Source organism: Monopterus albus, unplaced genomic scaffold (assembly GCF_001952655.1).
Source record: "Monopterus albus unplaced genomic scaffold, M_albus_1.0 scaffold60.1, whole genome shotgun sequence".
NCBI classification, from domain to species: domain Eukaryota; kingdom Metazoa; phylum Chordata; class Actinopteri; order Synbranchiformes; family Synbranchidae; genus Monopterus; species Monopterus albus.
Window position 1 is genome coordinate 3175002 of NW_018127940.1, and position 12911 is coordinate 3187912.

General features: G+C 40.0%; 1 protein-coding gene across 2 annotated transcripts in view; it reads right to left on the reverse strand.

The window, feature by feature from the left end:
* lrmda (leucine rich melanocyte differentiation associated) overlaps positions 1-10158 on the reverse strand; it is a 195674-nt gene extending 185516 nt beyond the window's left edge. For both annotated transcript variants that reach the window (XM_020603238.1, XM_020603237.1), the window contains exons 1-2: positions 9687-10158; positions 9086-9186 (exon numbers count right to left, since the gene is read on the reverse strand). In XM_020603238.1, the coding sequence (XP_020458894.1) occupies positions 9086-9186; positions 9687-9749 (164 nt within the window). In that variant the 5' untranslated portion in view covers positions 9750-10158. The remainder of the gene's footprint in view (positions 1-9085; positions 9187-9686) is intronic.
* Between the last annotated feature and the right edge of the window lie 2753 nt (positions 10159-12911).

The window sequence follows — 12911 nt, forward strand, 5'->3', positions numbered from 1 at the left end:
AAAAGTTTTGGTGGCAAACATAAGTCAGTGCCCTTTTTTTTTTTTTTTGAGAAAACGCTCATACAGAGAGGTCCTAATCACCGGCAGGTATCCTAAATGACTTTGCATGTGTACTGTAGTTATACATTTATAAACCACTGTGACAGAAGGAAGAGGGTTGAAGAAAAGAAAGGGCTTCACAATATTGAAATTCACTCACATAATCGACTTCAAGCAGCAAGCTTGTTATTGACAGGCGAGTGCCAGTCCTAATCATCTCCCTTTTAATGCTCACTTAAAATGCACACCCTCACATCAAAACTTGAGTGCCCATTAACTCTCCCCAAATCATCTACTTAACTAAACATGTCACTAATTAATTATACATCTGACTTGTTCTCTCTCCCTTATTTACATGGTGTTTTGGCAGAATCTGTGTAGTAGTTGTAAAGTATTTAATAAGTGTTTAAATATGTACGAGAGTTAAGATCTTAGCCAGTGCATACACGGTACATGAGCTGTTTACACAATATCAAAAGACTCTGCTATGTCTACCAAAATGAGTAAGATGCATGGAAAGCTTCTTTTTCATTTGTCAAAACAGAAAAGGAGTTTGTCCACTTTCACCCCATCAGGTCAAATCATGAAGATCCATTGGGCTCTCCTAAAATGCTAAGGAAATGTATTGTACATTTTAAGAGTCGTTTTATTCAGCCAGACTGTGTACTAAAACTAATTGGATTTCTGTCAATGGAAAAAAATATATCCCTGGGACAGCTTGGAACTCAATAGCTCTGACTATCCAACTGCGCATGAGGAAGTGGGACCGTGCCACATGCCAAGCACCAGGGAGGAAAATTAAATCGGCGGTCAACATAAAATATTAAAATAGCATAGTATCGAATTTTTGAAAAATGATGTCAGGGCGGCTCATTATGGCCAGCAAGGCAGTGAATGTAGCTATATTTAGTGGGTGATAATTGAAATCATAGCTGTAGTCATTACCACTGACAAGTTTCTAAATAATACTCAATAAATCCCCTCTTTTTAGCCAGGTCCCCCATGACAGCTGGCAGTGCTGAAAAACATAAAGTAAAGAAACAGAATCTCTTTTCCTTCCTCCCCCAACTCAACTCCTCTCTCTCTCTCTCTCACTCTCTCTCTTAGAGCCAATAAAATGTCAGCTTTTATTCTCCTCCTCCAATGTGTTGGCTAGATGTCAGCAGGCCCTTCTAAAGCTCTGCCACTGCAAGCTGAAGGCCTGTAAATCTCTGTGTCAGTGGCACGCCATCCATCTTGGGATACACAATAAAAAATGTGACGCAGTCATAAAAGGAATGGCATCACTGGCCAGTATATATAAAGTGAACAAAAGGAACATAAAGATGTTTCATTCCATTCAGAATCCTAAACCACAAGATGGCCTTATATTGAAGGAGAGAGGAGGTTGTGGGATGCTCTGGAAGGCCGATGGCAGCTCCTGACAGTGATTAACAGATGTTTCAGTGGGCTTTTGTTGTGTTTTAACAGAGATAAAGATTTATGCTTAATATGCTATACTCAGGGTAACGAAAGTACAGCTGAAAGATGACGGCTGTCTTAGTGGATAAGGCTGGCAATATTCAACTTTTTTTTTTTTTTACTGACAAAAAAAAGCTATAAAAACCCAAACAAATGAAGTAAAACCACCAACTGATCCTACTAATAAGCACTGCTTGTGTAGCCACAGTTTGATAGGGTTGGTTCGCTGAGAAGCCACCTCTCTTTTTCACAGAGCAGCTCCAGGACACCACAGTGGTGATGATAAGGGTGAGGTAAGCGTTTGCTTTCGTCACCTGTCCCCACCCAGATTTTAACCCTACCGATGCAGGGATTAAACCAGGGACCTTCCAGCCACTGACTATCTGCTCTAACCTTGAGGCCACCACTGCCTTCACTTGCCAAAAACTATTAAAACACACCAATAAACCACACTATTGCAATGGGTGATACTGGATTTTCCTTCCTTATTAGCATGGGCGCTGTGGTCCATCTCGAGACAGCCTACCTACACTTTCCTGCTGTAAATACTCATCCACAGAAACAAATGTGTATTAACCTACTATTGAAAATAGTCCTCAACAACTGCAACACTTTTTCTGTTTTAGTAACATTTGGTTAAGATTACAGTGCCCAGCTGTTTACGGCTCAGAGCTCCACTGTTGTCCAAAAGCTATTAAAGACACACCACACTCTGCAAACAGACTGACTAATGCACTTTGTTTCTGGTCTTTTCACTAAATTTGCTCACAACCCTAAACAACTTCTGCACCATGCTATTCTAGTGTCATTGATCAGTTAAGTAAACATCTCAAAACAGAGACAAAGTTTCTCTTTATTCTCTGTAACTTGATGATCTTGACAGGTATCTAGTGGCAGTAACTATCAGTTGCACAAAGTATACTTGTGCAATGCTGTGGGTAACATCAGGAACAGTTACACCATGTCACCGGAAAGTCTGTTGCTCACAATACTCAGCTTCCTTAAACAAGGCTTGTAAAGAAATAGTTTCAGAAATATGTCATGTATGGTGGCTCCAGCCCCCTGCGACCCCCTTCAGGATAAGTGGTATAGATAACGGATGTCATGTATGTGACAAATATTTTCTTACTTCTTTTGCCAGGATGTGATTACTCCACATCCTGTATATATGGTGTGCCAAAATAAAAGCACTGAGCGTGAAAGAGCTCAAGGATAAATTGATCCTCAATTTAAAAAAAATCACAGGGTCAGAACTTGAAGTGATTATGTTGGATGCTACTCCTTGATGTCACTGAATCTGTGGTCTTATGGTTGTGGTTAGGGTACCTCTGGATCTCTCCTACATCTTGGTAGAAAAGTTGCTCTTACTTCCACCCCTAAATGTAGAGACGCTTGATAAATATGGGCCCTGGTGTCCAAGGAAATTTAAATCAAATTTAGCTTAAGTTAAGATACACTGCTTCACACAGAAAAGACAAAAACAAAACAATGAACCATCCACAGGTGCAAGACAATGTGGTTTCGGTGTGCGATAGCATTTAAAGATATAACCGTACAACCAAGTCATTCCATCCATTTTCTTCCACTTATCCAAGATCAGGTTGTTTCCAGAAAGTCCCAAATTAGTTATGTTAGCAAAACAAGGAAGATGACAGTCCTAATTGTCTTAATGCAGCGTGAGGTTGTGTGTCAAGTCATTTAATTAACCATTTAAGGATCTTTCCAACGATGTTACAATTGAGACTGTCCAAAATATAAACTCATGTCACTGATTTGTGCCATCACATATCACACATATGATCTTGATAAACAGAACAATTTATCTCTCTAAGACGCAGTGACTCAGGCTCTCAGGTGGCCCTCAATAAGAAAAGTGTTTGGAGCAATCACATAAAAGAAAATTCTGATACAACCTCGAACTGGAGAGATGGAGGAACAAGACAAGTCATCCATTAAGCATAACATGTTTAGCACTATGTCATTCCATCACTTTCCCAAGAGTAGTACATAATTTAAAAAATGTCTCAGTAAAAGTTAAAAAGGTATTTCTTGCAATACCATAGAATGCTACGAAATATGAATAAGTTATTTTCTGCCAGACCTTGTCCCTCTCATCTGGTTTAAATCTCTCAGGGCTGGGAGAGATCTGCATCCTCCTTAATTTATGAGACACAGATCAGATTATCTGAAAACATCGGCCTAAACAGGTCTGATAGATCGGATATGGAATACATTTCCTCAGCAGTACAGAGTACGCCACCACTATTACCAGGCACACACACACACTCTCTCTCTCTCTCTCTCTGCACTACCAGTTAAGTGATTTGAGGACTTCATACTGCCAATGTTTTATATCCTTTCCTCCTAACTGACAGTTTATCTGCATACCAGCATCTCTGCAGATTGAACACTTAGGCAAGACCATGACAGGCTCTCTTCCCATTGTCACTTCTCATTCCAGGACCAGCCTAATGCCTCTTACTGGGCTTCTGCCAATAACAGTCCCCTCCCTCCCCCTCACCATCAAACAGCCACAGTCTACCTAGCTTGGATCGAGGAGGAGCACTTGATGCCTGTGACACTTATTTGTCAATTAGCCAGCCCCTTCCTGTGTTGACATACAGCAAGTTGAAAGACAGAGCAGTTCCTGTGATGAATTAAGAGAGACAGATGAGTGAGGAATGAACGGTGGAGTAATACTATAATGTTCTTTAGATATGAATATAAAACGACACAGCTGACAGGCCATACAAGGTTTTATTTCATTTCTCAGTGTATGAAGCCTCCCTACTTTGTCTCCTTTGTTCTCTTTCCATCAGACTACCTACATCTCATTCTGACAGCCGGGCGACATTTAGAGCACTTTCGCTTTAAAATGCGAGTTAGCATACTTGATTTGTCATTAAAATGCAAAACGCCTGCCATCGCCAACATAGCCTGGGTGAGCACATACCCCATCAGACAAGGCACACACATACTGTACATACATAGGTAGCCGAAGCTAAGGTTTATTTGTAATATAAAAGTCCAATCTGGCCCCCTCTTAATGGCAGGGTAAATTACAATTTTAGAGTATAATGTCAGGGGTACATCTGTTACACATAATTCAATATGAAAGAGTAAATGTCAGTTTTTCACTGGTCTTCAATCATATAGTATAAGACATGACCCCACTAACAGTGCAGACCTTAAGTATTTGGACAGTGTATATTTTATGTTTGGGCCTTGTGATTCAGCATACACGTTAAACGGACCATATCTCCCACACAACAATTTCTATAATGTAATATTCATTATGTTGGAATACTTAGAGTCTGGACTATCCACTTATTAAGTGTGGCGTATCGTTTTGATTCCAGGTCCAAACTCCCCCAGACCCAAATGGTGCAGCCTGTCACCTTCTACACAATAACATCTTTTTTAGTGAGGCATCAGAGAAAAAAAAAAAAAAAAAAATTTTTGGAAATCTTTGCGACTCACATACAGTACTCAGTGTAGCTGATCTACCCGGTGGCATCATAACTCTGCTCTCTTACACGTCGTAGTACATTTATTCCATACTGTGTGTATGTATCATATTCTATGTCTAACTTGTTTTTAATGGATCCTACCATTTACCATTACTTTAATCATTTATTTAAAATTCATCCAACTAACCAGCAACATTATGAGGCAGCCGTGCACCTTCAGAAGTTTTATTTTTATCAAGTATTAGCATAAGAATACGGTGACTTGTCTAATCAATTGTGGCCATTTCTTTTTCTACTTCTCATCACAAAGAAAGCGATGAAATGACAGCTGATCTGTGATTTTTTCCTTCAGGTCTATTGAAACAACGGGAAACACAACACTGTGGCATGCTGAATTGAGAAGAATGAACCAAAGTTTGGACCTGAAAACAGAATGTATCACTACTTAACAAGCTGATAGTTTAACAAGTGAAACTTAAAGACAGCAGCTCTCAGGTTTTTGTCCCTAGGACTTTAGTAACTTGTGATTTTCCTCTGAATGCATCAGTAGTTACCTGAAGAGACCGCGGTAACACAACAGAACCCCGCTAATTAGAAACTGTGCTATCAACAACACCTGTTCAATCATGTATAAGATTTGACAAAGTACTACTGTACAAAAATCATTTATAGTCAAATAACTAATCAGTTGATTCCTCCTCATTTTAGATTTGCATGTGAGTGAGCACACAGTGACTACACAGTACAGGTCTTATGGCCACAATACAATACACAGCCACATCATCTGAATCACAAACTCGCTGATTCAATCACAATAAAAACTGAAAAAACGACAAAAGGTGGGGATTATTAGTTGTAATGAAATACTTTGTACAGGTGTTTCTCCTGTGTTGCACATTTTAAGCAACTTGCATTGATAAAGATCTGCTATACAGTAGATGGCATTTCTGTAACATTAAACATGGCCAGGAAAAATGCAGATCATTTGGAATAATCAGCTACTTACGAACTATGATACAGCCAAAATTTCACAATTTTGAATGCGAGTAACAAACACACAACTCTAACCGGGTAAAACTGATCTAAGTAAAATAGCGCAACTTCCAGGTTAGGTTTAAGGTTTCACAACAGCTGTCAATGCACAAATGTGACTGGTCTATCAAGACGCCATATTAGATGTCCAAAGAAAGGTATCACTATTGAGACTATGTTGGGATTCTCCCTGTGACTCACAGGCATGTCTCCCCTCAAACCTCATGCGTCCAGGGCAACGGCACTGCATGTAACAGATGTAGGCACCTGAAATGCGCAAAAGTCAGAGGGGAATCATGTCAACACAGCACATGCCCACTCACTGCACTGTGTACACACCTGACCTGGAACAAAGTGGACGACAATACCACCCGAGCCCGTCCCGAGACAGAAATCTCACTGTAAGCCACACTTCTCAACACATTGATGAGACAGTCTGACACTGCAGCACACAGAGGGAGAGGTGTGGGTGTGACAGCCCGCTACCATAATTTCATCCTGCCATTACCTGCCCAGCCACTCACAGTTATACTCACAGAGACAGATGCACAAACACCGCATGCAAGCAAACATCCACACAACCATAAACATATGCGCAACGCACACGAAAAACACACAGGACTCAGTTAAAGGTGGTGCCAGTACCTCGCTTCTCATTGTGACTCATTGTCAGTTTGCTGGATGAGTGTTGTCAACTGAGCTGACAGAAATAAACATATTAGCAACAACAATCTCTGGCAATGTCTCTCTCTCAATTTGAGTCAAGCAGCATGAAGAAGTGCACGATGCTGAAGGCAGTCCAGTAAGTTTCACTAACATGCGTCTGTTTACACCTGGTTTGTTTAAGCTGGCACTGAAACGAGGTCATGGTGTCCATACACAATTGTCTCTACTATATGACATGTATTGTAAAATGCCCAACAAAATTTCCATTCATATATTCCTCAATATTGGATATAGGGGATATACATAAAACGGAGATATAATATTTAACATAATCTGGGATTTTGGATATTGTTTTATTGCAACATTACTTTAATACTGTCTTTGTCCTGGTATTAAAGGCTGTCTTACACTTAGTTAGAGAAGCATGGTACATCATTTAGCTCATCAGTTGTGGAAAAATACAGTATATTGCCAGTAAAATACTGCATCAGAATAACTTAAGTATCAAATATATTTGATATGTGGATGAATCATTTCTTTACTACAAGGGCAAAAGGGTGCCTTTACATTTATTTTAGCCAGTGACACAAAAACTAATCATATTTTCTTAAGTTGTACAATCTAAAAGTATAAGTACCACGTACAGAAGAAAGAGTTCAGGGGCAGAAATACTGTGTTCAAAAAGAAAAATCTTCCCACCTTTTAACTGAGTGTCTATTAGCTGCATTCTTATGGGGATCAAAACTACTGGGGGTGTTGCTATGCCTTGGTTAGTATATAACATTATCACATGTTGAGCTGCTTATTAAATTTCACAGCTCCCCCCCACACACGACCTTTATATCTCATCATGTAATCACCTACAGAAGGCAATAGCAACAAAGAAGGAGTTTAAGAGAGAATGGTAAATACATAAGCCTGGAGTGTGTGTGTGTGTGTGTGTGTGAGATGTAACAGCTTGACTACATGGCAGGTCAGTAATGTATACTTAATAGCTATGGAAACAGCTTATATTGGGAGCTGTCAGAAAGACTCACTGAATACATTTAACAAACGTCTGTGTATGCATCTTCACAACACAACATGTAGAAGGTTTAAAAAGTCAGCAGGAGATGTACGTAAGAAATGTTTACAATAACTCTCTCTGCACATCTTTGATGTAGGCAGGCTTTCACCTTCTAGACACGCCGTCTATAGGAGAAAAGGATTAAGCACTATGTAACAGATCGCTCTGCCCACTAGTGAACCATCAATCAATATGAGCCCCAAAGGGTTCGTGTACCACTTGATTACTACCACTTCTCTGCCCATGCCATCCTTTGAAGTTCAGTAATGATATCTGACATCTGAGATTAGCTGAATTGAAAATTAATAATGAATTAGTAATATCTAAGCCATAAATATTTGATTCTAAACATCAAGTCCTTAATGTGACTGGTTCAAGGGCAAGAAATGTGCACCTTGATCCCGCTAAGACCAACACATAAGGGTTTTTTCAGTTGGATAAAAAAAAAAAAAAATCTACTATGCAAGTAGGTTGTACCATGGACACAGGAGTTATAATATAATGGACAACAATAATGACCAGTTAAAGCACCGATTCAGATTTACATCTTTTTCTAAAGCCAGATTAAGACAACTACTCACAGTCCACCAGATACTGCAAGTGAACGGTGAAATCATCTTTCCTATTGTTACCACATGGTAAAGGTGCGCTCCATACCACAAAAAACCATAAATACATCAATACAGTAAATATTAGGTCAGTAGGTCATGTACTGTAAACGCCCTGGGAATATATGTAACATGTTTCATTTTCACAGTTAAATGCACTCACACCTGCCTTAAGTTAAATTCATGGATGTATCCATTAACTCCAACAGAGTTTTCCGACCGCTCTGTGTGTATATGAAAGGTTTAGAAATATTACACAGTGTAAATCAGTTTAATTGAGGACTTCACATCTCCAGCACAGACAACTGCCTCCAGACAATAATCTGGAACAAAAAAAAAGCAGCCTCTGTTGAGACAGCTTCATGGAAAAGAGCTCAGAAACAAAAGCATCATCCCCTTTCTTTAAACTTGCCATATCAACTATGCTAGTCCTGCTGCTGAAATGGCAGCCCCCTCTGAAGCAGCTGCCACGAGGTGCTCCTTCATGTCCTGAAAGAGGAGCGTTTTCTTCTATTTGCCCCCTGAATTAGCATGTCACATTTATCGATCACGCCTTTTATCCTGCCCCAGCGTGGCACCAGCCCAACTCTAACACTCATTCAGCTCTTTGATATTGTGATCACACTATGACCACCTACCGACTGAGGGCACACGTTCAATTGCACCTGATATAAAGATGCATGCCTCCCGGTAACAAAGTGAGAGAGAGACTGACAGCATACAGCATGCATCCAGGTGCCTACCTGAGCTGATTGAAGCTCAGATCCAACCTTCTTGCAATTTGGCCATATGTGTCTCCAAGGAAGTCTGGAATGTCCTTACAGTCATGTCCGATGTAGGAAACCTTTGAGTTAGAGGGAGAGAGAGAAACTTGTTTCAGAATATCTCACCTTTAAAACAATGTTGATGGATCATCATTTGAATTATTCTGAATGACAATGGATGCTATGTAATTTATTAGTTAACCATACAGTAAGAACTTTAACTGTCATACTATTCATTTAGCAAGAGCAAAATAAATCCTTTTGACTTCCTGACGTCATTAAGCATACTGCATGTTGCATTTTCAACATAGATTACTACCCTGCACTATTACTACCATTGTTATTATTTGTGACTTTCTATTGCTTTAAATTGGCGGCATTATTCTCGCCATTCAGTCTGGAGGAGGAACTGCATCAGTGAAAGTCAAGCCTGTAACGCACAAGCTACAGTTTGTCATATGACACCAGTGACTTCGAGTAAATAAACAAAAGCCGCACACATTTAGCAACCGGAAGACTCTTGGTGATAAAAGTATGGATAGTTCAAATCCGATAGAAACGCTTTCTAAAACAAACTTACTTGAGTCCCATTTATAGCGACCGACTCGCTGTGTGTCATAACTTTGGATGACAGCGCACTCATTGTTTGTTTGTTTGTTTCCTTTTAGATAAGCAATCTGAGCTTGTATCAAAAATGTTGCCCACGCAAGACTCCAGCTGTTGTCAACATGAAACGGTAATGTTTGGGGATCTACCACAGATTTCCAACTGACTTTGTTTCCGTGTGCCTTTCTCGATCAGCTGACCGCTTTGCGGAAGCGCACAGTCAAAGTGTGTGCTACTAATAAAGTCCCTGTGCTGTTGGTGGTGTTTGGAGGACAGTGTGAGATTCCTCCCCTATGTGTGATAGTCTACTACTTGGCATCCGTTTGAGCAAAACTTATTTGTTTAAATAAAGTGGATGACATATCAGATAAGACCATCAGCATCTGTTTTCAATAAATACACCAGGTGGACAGGAAGAGTCATGACAGAAGTAGCTTGCTGATATATCAAAGAGAGAGTCAGTTGTACTTAATGTAAATGCTTCATTTGACTACGTGGGCTTAAGTAACCTAGCTATTAATCCAGGGTGTTTAAATTCTGCAATTTATTGGAGGTTTACCTAAGACAGGAGTAGCCAATCCTGCTCCTGGAGGACCTCTGCCCTACTTGTTTTCCTACTGCCCCTGCCATACCTGGGTCAGGTGTGTTCAATCAGTCAGAAGCTGGAACATACCATCTTAGATAAAGAAAAAGTGAATTGGTATCTTCCAGCTTCTGACTGACTGAACACACCTGATCAAGGTAATCAGCAGTAGGTAGGGCAGGGATAGTTAAACAAGCAGGGCAGTGGCCCTGAGAGACCACGACTGACCACCATCTTAAACCAAATAAGAACATGTGTTATATACACACTGTATTGCATATAGTGTGTCTCTACAAAACACTAGCTGGGTATGTGGCTTACAGACAGGCTGGTTTAACTTTTGAGCTAAACTGATTGGTGTCTTAAACTACCCGTGTATTTGTGGCAGTGCTAAAGGTGTTAATACTACTTTGAGGTACGACGGCATGGTACAGATTTGAACCCTTTCAGTGCAGAGCACGTGATTGGTGATTAACCCTCCATCCCGTCTTTTTCCGTGTATATTTAACAGCAAGTTAAAGTTGATAACTCATCTGTCAGCCCCCAGTCATAAACGGGTTTGTTGTGTACACTCAAAACGTACTGTTTGGAAATAGATCTACTTACAACAGATCATCAACCTCCGTTTTGTGTGGCTTGACTATGGTAGACCTTTTGTTAATATCATGACATTAATGGGCTCAGTACTGCCCCCTGTGGCCAATAAAATAACGCCTAAATTAGAGCTGTTTAAAGGGTCAGTTCACTCAAATTACAAAAACTAGCCCATTTCTTGGTCATACCTGGTAGTATAGCGTACATTTAATTTGTTAGATATTGTGTTACAAACTATGTCAACAAATTGTTGTAATTATTTTGATGTTCTTGCTGTAGAATGGTTCTTGGGTCTGTGGGCAGTTGATGAAGATGCCATCTCTGCTGCAGTGTACAGTGAGTTTAGAGAGTGCACAGTTTCCAGTAGACAGAAGCACTTTTAGAATATAATAAAGTGTTGTATTAGTTCAAATATAAATAATAAACCTTTTGCCAGTTTTCTACACAATCACTTAGTGCCAAAGATGTTTATTCCAGTATTCACAAGGAATATTCCCATTAATCTACCTATCATGTTACTGGATTGTAATTATGATGCATTATACATGACGTATTGTTGCAGCTGGTAAAAGTGGAGTCATTTTAACTTATATGCTTATAATTTGAAGTACTACTGTGAATTTACGTTTTGTTTTATAAATCTGATTCAGAAAAGTAACTAAAGTTATTAAACAAATGTAACAGAATAAAAAGTAGGCTACAATATCTGCCTCTAAAATAGTGTGAAGTCTAATCAGCAAATGGAAAAGGCTACTTGAGTAAATGCAGTTAGTCTACTGTGTTACTTTCCAACTCGGTTTGCCTGGTGAAACAAATCTGATGCTGACAAGATGAACATAGAGGATTGCTTTTTAGTAACACAGTTTTAGATCCTAATCACCAAACTGCCTTACATGCATTCATTCACCTTTGCATGTGCCATTGTGCCCTGTGAGCATGAAGGCAGACATGGCAGCCCAACACTGAAGCAGCTCACCTCGCTGCCCACTCTCTATCTTTCTCCGCATGAAGCTGCGCTAATGAGAACAACGAGCTGCTAGTGGGACACGCCTGGCTGGCTTGAGAGAAGCATGAAGTTTGGGAGCACCATACTGCTCCTCTGCCACGCTATGTGTCGTGTGACGTCACGTGGGACCTCCCATACGCGGAAAAAGCTCCTTTCTCCCCGTTTCGTCCTGGTGCCCGCCCGGGAAGAGAGGGAGAGTGTGCGTGGCTGCGGTCTCCACTGTGCTCCTTGCGATGCGTCACGTTTGACAGAATGCAATGAATGGCTGTCTTTGAGCACTGTAACATTTGTTTTTATTTAGACACAAGGACTACGGCTTAATGTTGTTGCAGTTCTTTTTTTTAAATTATTATTATTATTTTAGTTCTGACGTTTTACTTCGGAGCTTATTAGGCAATGATTCCAGGTAATGTCGTGCCACGGACTTTCCTGCAAAACCTATCCTTCCTCTTTGGAGTTTTAGAAAGACCTACGTCTACTTCATGCATGCTTTATAATGCCTTTATTCATCTCCTGTGCACATCTCCTGTGCAGCCTGTATGTTGCTGCTGTTTGGAAATTAGGTGCGTCTCCTGTTAAAGAAGGTTTTAAATTGTCGCTGGACTAGGCTGTCTCAAAGCAGGCCAAACTGTCGCTTGACAGAGTGCAAATGGACTGAGAAAAACATAACTTTATGGTAACCTTGGGAGTTATCTGCCAAACAGCATGGATGGAAGAAAAGGTGTAGTTTAAAAATTATAAATAGGTCAAAAAACGGAAGATGTGCAATTAGGAAAGCTGTATAATTGTGTATGCTCTTATTCGTGTGGTTATATAAATCAGCCATAAGAGTGAAAATTGTTCTTCTTCGCTTTAGTGCAAGAAGTCGGCCCAGCACCCTCACAGTAATCCTGTAAGTCTAACAGATTTCCTCACGAGATGTAAATAGTTGTATTTGCATGCGGATAGTGATTCATAAAGATGTCAGTGTTATGAAATATATGGGGTTATTAAAACTTTCTATTTAAATATCATGA